Here is a 17,190-nt window from a genome sequence, read left to right as displayed (position 1 = left end):
CTTTGCAGACAGAGGCATGGCTCCCACGCAGGCTGATGGGATGTGCAAGGGAGATGGTTGCCTGCATCCTAAGCTGGGCCAAGAGGGCCTTACCCCACTCCCGGGAGCCCTCCAACCCTGCTCTACACATACCCACCAGTCACACTCAGTGGTGAGGCATCCTGGATAAAACTGTCCTAAAGCCAGCAACCAGGCGTCCAGGTTGGAGGCCCGTGGTGGGCAGAGGGTGCTGACTCAGTACATCCATTGGAGCTCAGGATGGCTCCCTGGAGGACCTGTAGCCTCCTGGTTTTAGCCAAGAGCTTGTCCAAGGCCTCAGGGGACCTGGTCCCATCCAGTCCAGCTCTCCAAGCCTGCATCAGTTCGTGGGGGTCCCAGGGGGACGCGGCCGCAGCTCGGGCTCTGCGCGATCGATGCTGAAGAAGTTGACTGTAGTAGTGGCCCTGGCAGGTGGCGGGGGATCCCGGGTGGCCTCACCAGGCAGCAGCAGCTGGGCCGTGAGCCGCGGGCCAGAGAAGCCCCCGGAGCCCGAGCCCGAGTCCGAGTCCGAGTCCGGCGGCAGGGGCAGGGGGAGCACGTGCTGCAGGCTCAGGCCGGGCCGCGCGCCGCTGTGAGAGGTCCGCACGGAGGGCGAGGCGAGGCCTGGCTGCTGCTCCCGGGGGCCGCGGGGACACGGCAGGAGCCTGCCCAGGGCCCGCTTGAAGTCCCGCATGAAGAGTGGGTAGATGATGGGGTTCATGGTGCTGTTGCAGTAGCCCAGCCACGTAAGGGTGTCAAAGAGCCCCAGGGAGATGCAGTCGCACACGGCCTGGAGGAGGTGGGGGGACATCCTGGAGCCGGGACGCAGGGCACCCCGCCCAGCGTGGGTGGGACAGACCCGCAAACATGTTTGCTCTGAGTGGCTGCCCGCCCCCCTCCCTCCCCAGCTCTGGGGGTGCGGGGTCGGGGGTGGTGGGATTTGGGGCCTCCCCATCAAGGCGGGGACTCACCCACCTCCAACGGTGGCATTACCTGGACTATGTTGGCCACAAAGAAAGGCAGCCAGGTCACAAAGAACATGCCCAGCAGGATGCCCAGCGTCAGGCTGGCCTTCAAGGCCTTCCTGCTATGCTTGGTGGCTAGACGCCTGCTGTCAGCTGACTCCACCCCTGGGCGTGGGGTCCTGGGCACCTGCAGAGAGGAAGGCCGCGTGACTTGGTCTGAACCTATTCCTGGCCCCAGACTGAGCCTTAATCCCAATTCTAGACCGAGCCCTTAATACACTGAGCCTTGACCCGTGAATGGGCTCCAGTTGTAGTCCTAGACTGAGCCCTGACCCTGACTCCAGGCTGAACCTTGACCCTGGCTTCAGAGTGAGCCCTTCAGCAATAAACTAAGCTCTGCTCATGGCCCTGACCACTGATACCTACCATAGATTGAGCCCTACATAACCACAGTCTCAAAGTGAGCCTCCTCCCTGGACCAGACTGAGTCCAACTTTAGCCCCAGACTGAGCCTTGATCCCAGAAATAGACTGAGCCTTTGTCCTGGTCCTGCACCAAGCCCCGACCCTGACTAGCAGTGCACAAGGAGCTCTAGGAAGGGTGGGGAGATTTCCTAGGGGCTCAGGTTCGGGCTTGTTGGACAGTGTCGAGCGCTGTGCTTTGCAGGGAGTGTGGCCTCCCGAACTGCCGGCTTTGTGTCTGGATGCAGTGTTGTCCTGCACTGCATTTGGGCACTTCAGGGATTAGCTGCGATGGAACAGTACTTGACGAAAGAGGACAGCTGCTGTCCGAGGCCTGACAATCTCTCTGCCTGTGAATTGATTCTCTTCATATTTTGGAGTGACAGTTCTGCACCACTGTTTTCATGATCCACAAAATAAAGTTTATTTTGAAAACATGTGCCCTAAACAAATGTGTGCAATTAAATATCTTATAAGTCACTAGGGACGGGAGTGACCTTGGTATTTTAAACTTGGATTTCGCTGTGGACTTACAGACATCTTCATTCCCACACATGGACTTCATGAGCAGGAGCTGGGAGAAGAGGAAAAAGGAGGGGCTCCACGGGAGACAAGGCATGAGGGGCTCGAATGCGACTTTTATAAACTGGAGACCAGGAGTCCCAAATGTAAAAGGCTCTCTGTACCAGATGACCAATTGGCCCAGCAATTCTCTTAACTTTTTCAACTTTATGAGCGCACTGAAATTCAAATGAAATCTACACAACTTACTCCCCAGAAAACAGCTTGTAAATGTTTACAGACACACACACACACAGAAGAAAAAGTTTCCCACATAGCCAGAGGGTTCAGAGACCACTGCAAAGTCCATCCCTGGAACCCCTAGGAATCTACAAAAGCTGCAACGTGAAGCCCTCCTCTAAACCATGTGTTGTAATCAACTTGGATTTTCATATATCCACTTGACAAAGTGAAAGCCACCTATGTTGACAGCTTATGTAGATACTGGGGTGAGCATAATTCACTGGACTAGGAAAGGGTATGTGTGCTGCCTGGAAATACTCCTGGCCTTTAAAGGCCAGAGATTCCCCCCAACACTTCCTAAACTGTGCAAGAGCCCAGCTTAGCTCTTGAGGCAACCAGAGACAGGTTGGGTACGGGAGGATGAAAGAGTCAGGAGGAGGCAGGAAGGAAGGAGCCAGGTTCCCAGGCAACCTTCACAGATGGAAAGGGGTGAAGGCAAAGCCAAGATGCGTGAGCCCCAGGGAGCATTAAAGACGCCCACACACACACCGCACCACCACCACCTCCAACCCCCCCCAATCCCCCCCACCCCCGCCACATGCAGGAACTCCCCCTCCCAGCCTTGTTCTCACTGGTCTCTTCAGGGTACCCAGGCTTGGTTCCTGTCCAAGGTGCTGAAACCCCAACTGCATGCTGTCCTTCTGTAGGATCTGGAATGGCAGTGGGCAGGAGAGGGGAGACAGGCACCCTGTAACTCCTGCTTTTCGATGTATTTGTCCAGGTGAAATCTGGTTAGACAAATATCAAGGCTCACACAGGGAAGCCTAAAAGAGGCCCTTGATTCTTCCCACTTTCTTGGTGGGGCACAGAGGCGAGAGCTGGGCTTTTAAAACAAGTGATCAGGCTTCAAGTTATGCCTCTACCACTCACTCACTTGTGATCTTGAGAGAATCCGCTTCCACATTTGTCAAATGGGAGAAAACGCTCAGCTTATGGAGTTGCTGTGGAGCTGCGGATAATGCACGTACGCCCTGTGCTGGACACGGAGTTAATGCAAGCACAGCAGCCCTGATATCGTTCAGTGGTGTGTGGATGAGGCTGGGGAAGTTGTAGCGCCCTCGGGAGCCTTGTCCTCCTGCCAACAGCTCAGGCTTTCCAAAGCAGCGCAGACCTCAGGACAAAGGCTCTGACTCACTGTGCGGCAACCAGGGAGAAAAAGAGGGTCTGCTTTTCCCTCCCCTCTCATTTTCTCTTCTCCAGAGTGGACTCTATGGCTTCTGTGGCCCCATTGGTCAGCCTGGAGGGAGAGACTCCTGATTCCCCAAAAGAATCTCCCAAGAGCTGCTCTGACTTTGGATTGATGCCGTCAATGGGAACAGACAAAGGGAGGAGGGAGACACCATCTCCCGCAAGCCCCAGCCACACAGGTACCCCCTCACCCCTGGAAGCCTGGTGAAGAGGCAAGAGACAGCCATGGCTCTTGGGCACTGGGGAACCAAGGCATTTAGGGAGATAAGATAGGGGCCGTCATCAGGGGAGGCTGACCCAAAGGGGTCAATCATGATATGAGGGTCCCTCTCCAGTCTTCCTGGGAAGAAACCTGCATTTTCCTGCCTCTTCTTCTCCCCAAAGAATTGACTCAAGAAAGCAGGCAAAAGGGAAGAAATTGAGGCTCAGAGAAAGTAGGGGACCTTCCAAGGTCACACTGTGCTCAAACCAAAGCACCACATACCCCCTGCGTTGTTATCCCCGCTTACTGAGTGCTTACAATACATCTGCACCTGATATTCATTCTGTCATTTGGTCTTTCTGCGAGGAAGGTATTATAATCTTCATCTTGCAGATGAGGCTGAGAGAGCCAGGAGTCACACAGCAGACAAGAGTTGAGTCAGGGAATTAGAGTCACCTCCAGCTCCAGACGCTGAGCCTTTCCCACTCTAGCATGCTGCTCCCATTCTGGAGGATGACAGCCCCAAGCAAAAGCCCACCACTCTCACCAAGAGGCCCTCGTGGAGCAGAAGCCGAGGGCCACCACCAGCCCACGCCCTGGGGTCCGGGTGACGCCATCCTTCTCGCTTCTCTCTGCCCTAAAGCCAGCTCACGACCCCTGGTGGCACCTCTGTTGTCCGCACGTCCCTTATATCAGCACACGCCTGTGGCATTTGCCACTGCCAGAGGGGACGACTTGGCAGGGCCCTGCAGGGCCCGATGTCCATAAACACCCATACACCTGTCCACTCAGCACAAAAAGGATGTATACTGCAGCTCCATTAGTGACAGAAAAAAACTGGAAACAGCTCACAAGTCCATCAGAAGAGAGTGGTTAAATAAACCCTGGTTTAGAATACTATAGTGAAAGTCACTCAGTCGTGTCTGACTCTTTGTGACCCCATGGACTGTACACAGTCCATGGGATTCTCCAGGCCAGAATACTGGAGTGGGTTGCCATTCCCTTCTCCAGGGGGTCTTCCCAACCCAAGGATCAAACCCAGGTCTCCCACATTGCAGGTGGATTCTTTACCCGCTGAGCCACCAGGGAAGCCTTAGAATACTATACAGATGTTTAAAAGGATAAGTCAATCACACGGAAAGATCTCCACGACACATGATCAAGTGCTAACAAGAAGTTTCAAAATGAGAGACGCATGATTACCTTTGTTTAAAAAAAGATGCAAGGCATAAGCTTCTTTAGGCACATAAACAAATTCACAAACACAGAGAAAAGGAGCTGGAAAGACGTGGAGAGACAGGAGTGGGAGGTGACTGATGAGGTCAGGGGGGCCTTTTACTTTATCACTACCGCTGAATTTTCATTTTAAAGTGGACTTACATATTCCCTCATGTAATTTCAAATTTGTATGACCAGCTAACCATGTGTGTGCTCAGTCACCTCGTGTCCAACTCTTTTGAGACCCCACAGACTGTGGCCCACCAGGCTCCTCTGTCCATGGGATTTTCCAGGCAAGAATACTGGAACAGATTGCCATTTCCTCCTCCAGGGGATCTTCCTGACCCAGAGTTCCAACCCACATCTCTTGCATCTCCTGCACTAGCAAGAGGAATCTTTACCACTGTGCCCCTGGGAAGCCCAGCCATCTAATCACAGTGTGAGGGTGATAAGATAAACCTTGGAGCCAGACTGCCCGGCTCAAATTGTGACTCTGTTACTAACCAGCTGAGCAACCTTAAGCAATGTACTTTACCTCTCTGAGCCTCAGCTTTCTCATCTGTAAAATGGCAATTCTCATGACATCCACCTTGTAGGATTGTAGTAAGGATTAAATAGGATAATAGAAAGTTACTTGAACAGTGCCTGGTACAAAGTACTGTGTGAGTACTGTTAGTTACTAAGTTAGTGATCATGGTTGGTGTTTATTGTTATTTGTATTCACCTCAGCTCCTTGATAATGATGATGAGGCTGCTGGTGGCAGCCATGGTTATTTTTGCCCCTAGGAAGACTCAAAGGGGTGAACTTCCCAGCACCATGCATTTCACCATCAAGAAGAAAGGACAGAGCTAACATTTGTCAAGCAACAAGCAACTGCTGTGCACCAGGCATATTTAAATCACCCCACTGATGCTTCAAACAGCCTCAGATGATAACTGGGAGAGAGGGAGGTGAGCAACTCACCCAGAGTCATCCCGCTACAGTGAGAGAGAGGCAGGATTTGAACCTGGGCCCAGACAGACGGACAAGCCCCCCGCCCCGTCCCGGCTGCAGCAGGCTGCCTCGTTCAGAGCGGCGGCCCAGCCTGTCACGCTCAGCTCCGCTCCTGCTCTCCCCCTCCTCCCCCTCTGAGATATTTCTGGGATCACAGCCTCCTCTGAGGGGGAGGAGGCAGAGATGGAAGGGAAGACGGATTGCTGGGACAGAATGATGCATAGCTGGGTGCTGGAGGGTGAAGAGAGCTGGGGGAGGAGGACCAGGAGGAGAATCGGAGGGAGGGAAGGACGAGGAGGATGCAGGGTGCACGGGAGAGGGGCTGAGACTGAGCCGAGGGGGAGGAGGAAGGGGGGACGATGGGGCGGAGAGGAGGGCGGTGGGGAGAGCGTGTGGCCAGAGACACGAGAGAAAAAAGGGCGCAGGACACAGGGACGCCCAGCCGGGCTGCCTGCTGCTCCCCAGGAGGCTGAGCGCCCACAGCGGTCCCACAACAGTCCCTTTGGAACCCCCAGGGGTGAGCACCATCACCACAGGGGCGTCCACCTTTCACACACACGCAAGCACACACTTGCCCTGGCTGCATCTCATGGGCACCCTCACCACCTCTCACGCCCCTCCTGCACCCCCAGACACAGCCCCTGCCTGACCTCTAGGCAGGACTCCTTTCCCAGAGCCCCTGGGGCTGAAACCACTGAGCCAACCGGCGGCTTTCTAAGAGCTCATTCGCATCAACAGGCAGACAGAGGCAGAGGAAGCCACTCCAGCCAGCTCGGCAACCACGTCCGAAACTCCAGAAAGGCCAGGACTTCAGGGACTGGGAGCCAGCCCCTGTCCCTCTGTGGGAAAGCAAGAGACTGGATCAAGGGAGCAGCCAATGGTTCAGTGGAGCCGGGACGGGGAGGAAGGGGGCCTAACACCCCCCCAAGTTCTGTTCCTTCTCATCAGTTCCGCTGGGTCCAGGCAATGAAAACGCCTCCACCCCCAGGCCGGATGCGCCACCTCAGGTGATGAAAGAGGGTCACAACCCAGGAGGCCAGAGTAAGGCGGCCTCCCAGAAGCCACGTCCCCAAACACAGGCACTTCTCCAGGTGGTACGGAAACTAGCCAGCACAAAGCTTGCTTAGGATCTGGGTGGTTTGGGAAGCAAGCCGAGTGACTTCAAGCTAGGCACTTGCTGGATGGTGGAGTCTGACACGTCCTTACTCAAATCAAGAGAAAAGGCATTCCAGAAAGCGGGAGATATTCGCACAGACATATTTCAGGCCTGAGAGGCCGAGAGTCATTCTGCCTCAGAGGCAGTGCATGTGTGGGCTAAGTCGCTCAGTAGTGTCCAACTCTTCGTGACCCTATGGACCGTAGCCCGCCAGGCTCCTCTGTCCATGTCATTCTCCAGGCAAGAATACTGGAGTGGGTTGCCATGCCCTCCTCCAGGGGATCGTCCAAACCCAGAGATCGAACCCACATCTCTTATGTCTCCTGCGCTGGTAGGCAGATTCTTTACTGCTAGCTCCACCTGGGAAGCCCCGAGACTAAATGACCCATGAAGACACCTCTCAGCCTTCCGTTTTGTGACTTCCTTGATTTTGCAAACATACGCACAGGGAGTGATAGATTTTTGACGTTTGCTAGAAGAGACACCCTTCTTATGAGCTCCAGAACCCTCATCATGATAGGGTTTTGTGACTACCATCTCTCTCTCCAACTAGAACGTAGATTTCAAGAGGGCAAGACCTTCTCAGACCCACTCATGCCCGCACTCACAGCCCAGGACAGCTCCTGCACAAGACAGGTCCTCAACGGAGTTCCCTGGTGGTCCTGTGGCTAAGACCCTGTGATCACAATGTAGGGGGCCCAGGTTCCATCCCTGGTCAGGGAACTGTATCCCACATGCAACAATGAAGACTGGAGATCCCATATGCTGCAACTAAGGCCCAGGACTTCCCTGGTAGGTCAGCTGGTACAGAATCCGCCTGCCATGCGGGAGACCTGGGTTCGATCCTTGGTTTGGGAAGATCCCCTGGAGAAGGGAAAGGCTGCCCACTCCAGTATTCTGGCCTGGAGAATTCCATGGACTGTATAGTCCATGGGATCGCAGAGTCAGACACGACTGAGTGACTTTCACTTTCAAGACCCAGAGCAGTAAATAAATAAATAAAAGAAGTACTCAACACAGCACCGAGGAAGTGAATGAACGTACTGAAAAGCGCAGGATTCGTCAGCTACAAGAACTGCTTCTACAAGTGGGAGAGAAGGGAGAAGCGTGAGCTGGGGTTGAGTCCTGGGCTCTGTGGGGCACTGTGTCCATTTCGTTCCTTCCATCATTGTGCAATGAACACTCACGACACTCCTTCAGATGCTGAGAATCCAGCGGTCAAGACGGGTCCTCAGCCTCACAGAACTTACATTCTAGTAGGAAGAAGCAAACACGCCAACGATAAATGGAAAGTATGCAATTTGTGCCATTTGTGCCAGAACAACTTAGGAAATGAGGGCTGGAGGGGATCTGCGCAAGTGTGACCTCGTTACTAACCAAGCGGTTAGTAAGACAGCCAAGCAAAGGCTAGAGGAAAGGGACAGAAGTTAGGGGCAGATCTGTGTGGTGACGTGAGGTTCCCCAGGCAGAGGCAACAGCAGGTGCAAGGGTCCTGAGGCAGGAGCGTGCCTGGCACTCAAGGAACAACAAGGAGCCCAGTGTGGCTGAAACAGAAAGCGTGAGGGGATGGAGGGAGCAAAGGAGACCAGACAAGGGGCAAGGAATAACACGACAGGGCCTGCACTTTTCTTTTTTTTTTGGCTACACCTCCCGGCTTGTGGGATCTTAATTCCCTGACCAGGGATCGAACTCAGGCTCACAGCAGGGAAAGTGCCAAGTCCTAGCCAGTGGACCACCAGGGAATTCCCAGGGATCGCTATGGCTGCAGTGTAAGTCGAAAGGAAGCAAGAATGGGCTCAGGAAGCCAGTGGAAGATCAATGCGATAACCTGGGCACCAGATGAAGGGCTCAGCCATTGAGGGGGGCAGCAGTTTACATATGAGAAGTGGTCAGGGCCTACATGCGCTTTGAACATAGAAAGCACGCAGGGTGTGCAGCAAGAGGAAAAGAGGCTGCCTCCAAGGTTCCTGGCCTGAGCCACTCGCGTCAATTAGTCAACGTAAGGAACACAAGTCAAGGACTACATCTGGAGCCCGGAAAAAAAATCCCAGATTCTGTTGGGGACGAGGTAAGTGAGTGATCCAGGCTGGAAGTCATCAGTATGTACGTGGTACTTCTGGTCACAGGATGAGATGAGCTCACTAAGGAAGTGAACGTGGAAAAAAGCAAGAAGGTACAAGAACCGAGGCCGGGGAGTGCCTCGGATGGTGGCAGAGCAGGAGGGTCCGGCAGAGGCGACTGAGAGGCACAGCCAGTGCAGCAGAGCACGGGACCCAGGGTGGTGACCCTGGAGCCAGGTTTCGAGGGCACGTCACCGCCAGCTGGCAGCACGAAGCTCAGACCCAGGCTCTGCACTTGAAACTCCCTGACTAGACGTGCAACCGTGGGCAAGTCGCCTCCCCTCATCGACCCTTAGTCCTCCAGCTGTCCAACAGGGACGGGGATTATTGGCCCCTTTGGGTGTCCGGGGACTACCCCAGTAGCTCAATGGTAAAGAATCCGCCTGACAATGCAGAAGACACGGGTTCGATCCCTGACCCAGGAAGATCCCACAAGCCACGGAGCAACTAAGCCCGTGAGCCACAACTAGAGAAAAGCTTGCACAGCAAGGAAGACCCAGCACCGCCAAAAATAAATAAATAAAATCATTTTTTAAAAAACCCAAGTGCCAGCTGGTTAGCTTCACGGAAAGAAAATCTGTGTGTCACAGGCTCTGCTGTAACCAAGAATCTAGACCTCTCCACTCCAACCCCACCAAGACCAGCCAACTCCACACCTCCTTAGTCATTAGGGCAGAGTGAGACGGGGAGATGACCTTGGATGGTGAATGAACACCCAGCAAAATAACTGAGTCACAGAGTAAGAACAGAGGCCTTTAGAGCGCCCTCCCAGCTCCTCTGTTTATGTCAAGAGAAAGTCTCATGCTGATGCTACTGTATCTTTAACGTCCCTCCAACATCTAACAAGGAGAAAGCAGGCCTTGGGCTCAAGCATCTCCAGCCATCCAAGCTGGACTTCAGCAACACTGCTGGGGCTTCTGCGGCCCCAGTGAAGTTATGGTTCTGATCACCTTCTATTTCTGGCAAGGATACTGATCTTCCGTTACTGAAAGAGATAAGAAGTTTTCTTGCTAAATAAATTCATGGAAGTAAAAAGATGAGATGACTCCAAGAAATCGCTAAGTACATATGGCTGCAGAGACTCGCAGACTGTGTGAAGCTGGGAGGCAGGGTAGCAAGGCAGATGCCACGAGGCAGTTCCCCAAAGCTTGAAGTTTGGGAAACGCTGCTTTACAAGAACCCAGGGAGAGGGTGTGGATAGCCCATGGCAGCCATCCTGAAGTTCGAGAACCAAGTCAGGGTCACAGCCACCTGCAGAGACTGGAGAAGTTTCTCCAGTGAGTATAGATCAGGAGAGAGCTGGCTGCAGCCAAGGCCTCCTGTCCACCCAGGACGCCATCATCCTAGCTGATGGGCCTCACTGCAGGGGTGACATGGATGAGCCACTTGGGGGCTGCCAACCAGGATGTCAGCCTCTCAGCTCCGTCTATCCAGTAACCCCCACCCCGCAAGGGACCTGCCATCCTGCAGACACCTCCCACACCTGAGGCCACACCTAGAGGACGCTGGAGAGCCCCGCTGGGACCTTCCTGGGGGCCTGTGGTCTAATTCTCTGGGGCTCAGGCCCGGCAGTCTGAACACCCATCCCTGGGCAGTAGAGTGCTAGGACTCAGATGCTATGCAACCCGCTCCACTCTAGACACCGCAGGGCCTGCACCTAAGAGCACCTGCCCCATTCAAAGGAATCAGGGACACCTACTACCCGCTCCACTCTAGACACCGCAGGGCCTGCACCTAAGAGCACCCGCCCCATTCACAAGGATTCAGGGACACCTACTAGGGGCAGTGGAGATCGAAACCCACCCAGATGAGCCCAGCCCTCGTGGGAGCTTACACGCCAGTGAGGGACACAGACAATGAACAAACAGCCAACAAACTGGGGGTCGAGATGGAGAATAACAGGGTGGCGGGCGGTGGGACGGTCTGCAGACAGGGTGGGCAGGGTGGGCCCCTGGGAAGGAGTAACCTGTGAACTAAAGACTCAGGCAAGGACAGTCCCAGGGGAAGAAAATTCCAGAGGGCACAGCCAGCGCAAAGACCTAGGCACACAGTCTGGCGCCTTCTGGGAGCGTCAGAAGGACACACGGGGCTGGTGCAGAGAAGCGGGGAGTGGGGAGGGGAGGGAGTGCAGCTGGAGAGGCTGGCAGGACCAGGTCCCAGGGCAGAGCCTGGCCCCGGTCTCCTCTGCATCTTGAGAGCCACAGAGAGCCGCTGAAGGGCTTGGAGCCAAGGAGTGAGGGGACTGCCTTTTGTTTCTCTTTGTGCAGAAAATGGACGGGGCGGGTCTAGGGTGGAGGCAGCGGGAGACTATCAAAGGCTCCCGGGTAAGGGCCTTCCCTGGTGGTCCGGAGGCTAAGAATCCGTCTTCCAATGCAGAGGACACAGGTTCAGTCGCTGGTTGGGGAAAGAAGATCTCATGTGCTGTGGGGCAACTAAGCCCCAGTGCTCCTGAGCACCTCACTGAAGACCCAGCAGGGGAAGGAAAGAAAAAGGCTCCAAAGTAAGAAGCAATGGTGGCTTGGATCAGGAGATCAGGAAGGTGTCCTCGGGGATGACACAGGCACAGAGGGGCTTGCAAATGCAGCCTGTGAGTACGAGAGGGAAATTATTCCCAAGCTTCTGGGCCATGATGCCATGATGGCACCATTGGCCGTGATGGGGAAGACGGGCGAGGAGCAAGTGCAGAGAGTTGGGACCCCCTGAATGCCCTGTTGCACTTGTTACCCTTGAGAAACCTGCCCGCATGCTGGCAGGTCCTGTGGACAGTTGGGCATTGAGTCTGGAGTTCAGAAGGGAGATGGGTGCTGGGAATGACCACTTGGAAGTGCCAGCAGTTGTATACTGAGCCGTGGATGCCCAGTGGGCACCCAATGACTGCTCATTCCTCTCCGTCCCCCACGCCCGGGTCTCCCTGCAGGCCCCGCCCCATACCTGCAGCGTCTCCAAGGCCTGGCCGGCAGTGCCGGTGGTGAGGGACGCCACCTGGATGGCCTGCTTGCGGGCAGCCAGCAAGATCCTGCTGTAGGTGAAGCAGATGGCGCCCGAGGGCAGGAAGAAGGTGAGGCCCGACGCCACGAGGACAAAGGGCAGGCTGGCCAGCAAGCGGCACTGACCCGGCGCGGGTGCCCGCGCGCGGCCCGGCTCGTGCCAGCCCAGCAGCAGGGGCAGGAAGGAGGCGAGCGCGGCCAGGCTCCAGGCGCCGAGGACCAGCGCCAGGGCGCGCGCGGGCGTCATGCGCAGCTTGTAGCGCAGCGGCGAGAGGATGAGCAGGTAGCGGTCCAGGCTGATCAGGCAGAGGTTGAGGATGGAGGCGCTGCAGCACATCACGTCGAAGGCGGCCCAGAGCAGGCAGAGGCCCCGCGCCAGCACCCAGCGGCCGTACAGCACGTTCAGCATGGCCGGCGGCATCACCACCAGCCCCACCATCAGGTCCGACGTGAAGAGCGACACGAGGAAGAAATTGGACGTGTTGCGCAGCGCGGGCTGCGCGCATATGAGCGCGATGAGCAGCGAGTTGGCCGCGGCCGTCAGCGCGATGACCACACACAGCGCGGCGGCCACCCAGCCGCTGCCCCCGGGTGCCCACGGCGGCCCCGAGCCCCAGTCCGGGGTGCTGTGATTGGCGGGGCCTTGCTCTGGGACCATGGGGGCTCTGGGGTCCGGAGGACGAGGCAGGGTGGGCGTGGAGGCTGGCTGGTGGGAAGGCGGGGATGGGCGGGGATGGGCGGGGGAGGGCGGCCCTCTGGGTCAAGGGTCAGCACCCTGAAGGGGATGGAGAGGGGGTCTGGGGGCGTCCGTGGGTGGGATGCAGAAACACCTGGAGCAAACACCTGGGTAGGAAGTTTGGGAGGGGGCACCTGAGGAGCAGGGTCCTCTAGCAGGAGCGAGTGGCAAGTCAGGAGGACAGGAACGCAGAGCCCCTGGAAGGGGCGGGCGGTAAGATGAGTCGAGGGCAGAGACCCGGGGGGTGAGAGCCCGGGGCCACTGGGCGCTCTCCAGGCCGGGGCAAGCCCCTCTCGGCGAATGGACATAGAGAGGTGCCAAGAAGGACCCGGGGTGCTGGGAGTCTCAGGGTGGGGGCCCCCGGAAGGGAGCGCAGGTCTCGGACCCAGCGCAGAGGCACCCCGGGCTCGGGCGGACGCGGTCCCCGCGGCGAGCTGGAGGATACCGGCCGGCCCGCCGGGAGAGAAAGACCCCCTCCCGACCCGGCCGCGGGTCTCCGGCCCCGCTCCCGCCCGGGCTCGGTACCTGGAGCGCTGCTCCGCGGCCGGCGACTGCGGCAGGAGCCGTGGGCCCGGGAGAGGCAGCGGCGGCCGCGGGCCGGGCCGGCGCCCAGGGACCCGGGAGACGCCGCGAGGGCCCGGCGCGCGCGGAGGCGCGGTGGCTGCTTCCAGGAGCGCGCGGTCCCCGCGCCGCGGAGCCTGCGTCCCGCCCCGCGGTGGGCGGGCAGAGCCGAGCCCTGGCCCAGCAGGCGGGCGGGGTCCCCGGCACCCCTGGGCCTGCGGTGGGATGATCCGAGAGCCGGGCCGTGCCAGGTCGCCTCCCAGCTCTAGCGGCCTCTACCCGCGCCCCCCAGGCCTGCCCCTCCCCCCTCACACTTGGCGCAGGAGGAACTCGGAGAAGGGGGTTGTGGGCCACCTTCATCCAGGACTGCTTCCAATAGGGGGCTGCCCACCGCTACCAGGGCGAGCCGGTTGGGAGATATTGGGCAGATCGCTTGACATATGTGTACATATATGTTACAATATGTTGTTGTTGTTTAGTCGCTAAGTCATTTCCCACTCTTGCAACCGCATGGACTCTAGCCCGCCAGCCTCCTCTGTCCATAGGATTTCCTAGGCAAGAATACTGGAGTGGGTTGTCATTTCCTTCTCCAAGGGATCTTCCCCACCCAGGGATAGAACCTGCATCTCCTGCATTGATAGGCAGATTCTTTACCACTGAGCCACCTGGGGAGCCCTATATAATATATAATTTGTTGCACTTCCTTCAAACCTTTAATTTAAATAGATGGCAACCTCCTCCTGGAAGTCCTTCCCGGTGCTAAGGGTGAAGGACCAAGCTGTCGGCACTCTCAGTCTACTGAAGAGTGGGAACAGGGAATCCCCAGGCCAGGTGGGGTGGAGTCACTGCAGGTTGATAGGCTGGCACACCGTGTGTAAGGCTGCTCCATGTATCCTTGCCTCCTCCCGCCCCTCACAACCGGAGCTAAGAGTCTCTACTGGACACGTCACAGGTTAATATCATGGATTCAGTCAGTCAGTTCAGTCGCTCTGTCGTGTCCGACTCTTTACGACCCCATGGACCGCAGCACGCCAGGCCTCCCTGTCCATCACCAACTCCCGGCGTTCACTCAAACTCCTGTCCATCGAGTCGGTGATGCCATCCAGCCATCTCATCCTCTGGCGTCCCCTTCTCCTCCTGCCCCCAATCCCTCCCAGCATCAGAGTCTTTTCCAATGAGTCAGCTTTTCGCATCAGGTGGCCAAAGTGTTGGAGTTTCAGCTTCAGCATCATTTCTTCCAATGAACACCCAGGACTGATCTCCTTTAGCACGGACTGGTTGGATCTCCTTGCAGTCCAAGGGACTCTCAAGAGTCTTCTCCAACACCACAGTTCAAAAGCATCAATTCTTCGGCGCTCAGACTTCTTTATAGTCCAACGCTCACATCCATACATGACCACCGGAAAAACCATAGCCTTGACTAGACAGACCTTTGTTGGCAAAGTAACGTCTTTGCTTTTTATTGTTTTGTATTGTTTTCCTCTATTTCTTTGCATTGATCACTGAGGAAGGCTTTCTTATCTCTCCTTGCCATTCTTTGGAACTCTGCATTCAGATGAGTATATCTTTCCCTTTCTCCCTTGCCTTTAGCTTCTCTTCTTTTCTAAGCTATTTGTAAGGCTCCTTAAACAACCATTTTGCCTTTTTGCATCTCTTTTTCTTGGGGATGGTCTTGATCATGGATTCAATAAACATTGATAAGGAGCACCCACTAGGTGTCAGACACTGTTCCATCCAATTGGGACACTACAGAAACCAAAGCAAAGATCCAACTTCATAGAGTTTACTAAGCATAAAGAAACGTTTAAAGTGGTCGTAGGGCAATAATTGTGTGTGTGGTCAGTCATGTCTGATTCTTTGTGACCCTATGCGTTGTAGCCCGCCAGGCTCCTCTGTCCATGGGATTCTCCAGGGAAGAATATTGGACTGGGTTGCCATTTCCTCCTCCAAGGGATCTTCGCAACTAGGATCAAACCCATGTCTCCTGCATCTCCCACAGAATAAGGTGGATTCTTTACCACTGAGCCACCTAGGAAACCCAGAATGATAATTGCTATAGAAAAAAAGGAAATGGGGAAGAATGTAAAGACAATCTCAGGTGGCTGGGGTCTTTTTCCTTCCACAGAAACAGGAAAATAATGCTGTGCCAGGGGCTTTATTTTATTATTCCTACCCCCAGACCAATGCTAAGAGGTAACTGTTAAACTGGGCTAGGAAAGGCCAAAGGCCTCTCTCAAGTCACCATCCACAAGAGATCAAGTGGAACTGAAACTCAGGTCTGCCCAACACCCAGAGAAACTTCAAGACCCTGCATACCCTGCCCCGACTTGCTGTGTGGCACCCAGAGTCCCATCCCTGCCCACAGCCAGGTCCATGTGGCAAAGGGAGGCTTGCCTTCCCTCCCAACACCACCTGCAGCATCATGACAATTTCTGTCCTGCCTCAGGGAACAGGATACCAAGCTCTGGGCAGACAGACAGAAAGAGGAGACTTGGAATCCCAGCTCCACTGCTAACCAGCTCTGTGGACTCAGAAACAGTGACTCTATGTCCTTGGGCCACTGTTTACTCCTGTGCAGTAACTAGCAGAACAATACAGCACCCACCTCTCAGGGTTGTTGGTATCATCAGTAAACTTTGTGGTGCTGTGTCAGTGTTAGCTACTAGCCTCAGTGTTCCCATCTGTAAAATGGGAATGCATTCAGCTCTGCAGTAACTTCTTCAGCCCAGGGATTTTTTTTAATTTTTTATTTTATATTGGAATATAGCCAATTAACAATGTTGTGATGGTTTCAGGTGGACAGCAAAGGGACTCAGCCATACACATACATGTATCCATTCTCCCCCTAACTCCCCTCCCATCCAGGCTGCCCCATAACATTGAGCAGAGCTCCCCGGCCCAGGGATTTCTGATGTGAGCAACAGGAAAGCTGAGAAGTCCTGTGTAGAATACACTTTGGAGCCAAGTGTTGGTGTGGTTCAGTCACTCAGTCATACCTGACCCTTTGTGACCCAATGGGCTGCATCACGACAGGATCCCCTGTCCTCCACTGTCTCCAGGAGTTTGCTCCAGTTCATGGCCACTGAGTCTGATGCTTCCTGGGTTCATAATCCCGATTCGGTTACTTGCTCTGTGACCTTGGCCAAGCGTTTTTGTGTCTCTGCAGCTATGAAACTGGGGTACTGGACATACACCTGGGTTGAGCCTTGAAACCATTTGGCATGGAGAATGTGCTTGGTACATTTTAGCTTTGAGAAAATTAGAAGTATATGGTGAAGACTTCCCCGGTGGTCCAGTGGTTAAGAATCTGCCTGCCAGTGTAGGGGACACAGGTTCGATCCCTTGTCCAGGAGGATTCCACATGTGGGGCAACTGAGCCCGTGCACACAACTACTGAGCCCACGCTCCAGAGCCCACGCTCCAGAGCCCACGTGCCAGCTGCTGAAGCCCTCAGACTCTAAAATCCTGCCTGCCAGTGTAGGAGACATAAGAGCCTCCGGTTCGATCCCTGGGTGGGGAAGATTCCCTGGAGGAGGAAATGGCAACCCACTCCAGTATTCTTGCTTGGAGAATCCCATGGACGGAGGAGCATGGTGGGCTACAGTCCATGGGGTTGCAGAGTCAGACACGACTGTAGCGACTTAGCATGCAGGCACCCTCTGCTTTAACTCTTTCAGTTTGATTCCTTTATTAAAATTAAGAAAATCTGGGGGGAAAAGGGAGGGATGGACTGGGAGTTTGGGTTTGGTAGATGCCAACTATTACATTTAGAATGGATAA

At 55.4% G+C, this 17,190-nt stretch overlaps 1 protein-coding gene across 1 annotated transcript; it reads right to left on the bottom strand.

The window, feature by feature from the left end:
• Positions 1-221: 221 nt before the first annotated feature.
• HTR6 (5-hydroxytryptamine receptor 6) lies at positions 222-12,786 on the bottom strand. The gene is made up of 3 exons (XM_086325920.1): positions 12,058-12,786; positions 1,012-1,170; positions 222-808 (listed from the first exon to the last, which is right to left on the bottom strand). Exons 1-3 carry the CDS (start codon positions 12,769-12,771, stop codon positions 359-361), a joined length of 1,323 nt encoding a protein of 440 aa, XP_086182046.1. The 5' UTR covers positions 12,772-12,786; the 3' UTR covers positions 222-358.
• Between the last annotated feature and the right edge of the window lie 4,404 nt (positions 12,787-17,190).

The sequence above is a fragment of the Bos grunniens genome, chromosome 2, assembly GCF_055505025.1.
Source record: "Bos grunniens cultivar Pamir isolate PY7600 chromosome 2, Bosgru_T2T1.0, whole genome shotgun sequence".
Classification (NCBI taxonomy): Eukaryota; Metazoa; Chordata; class Mammalia; order Artiodactyla; family Bovidae; genus Bos; species Bos grunniens.
This window is presented reverse-complemented; position numbering and strand designations above follow the sequence as displayed.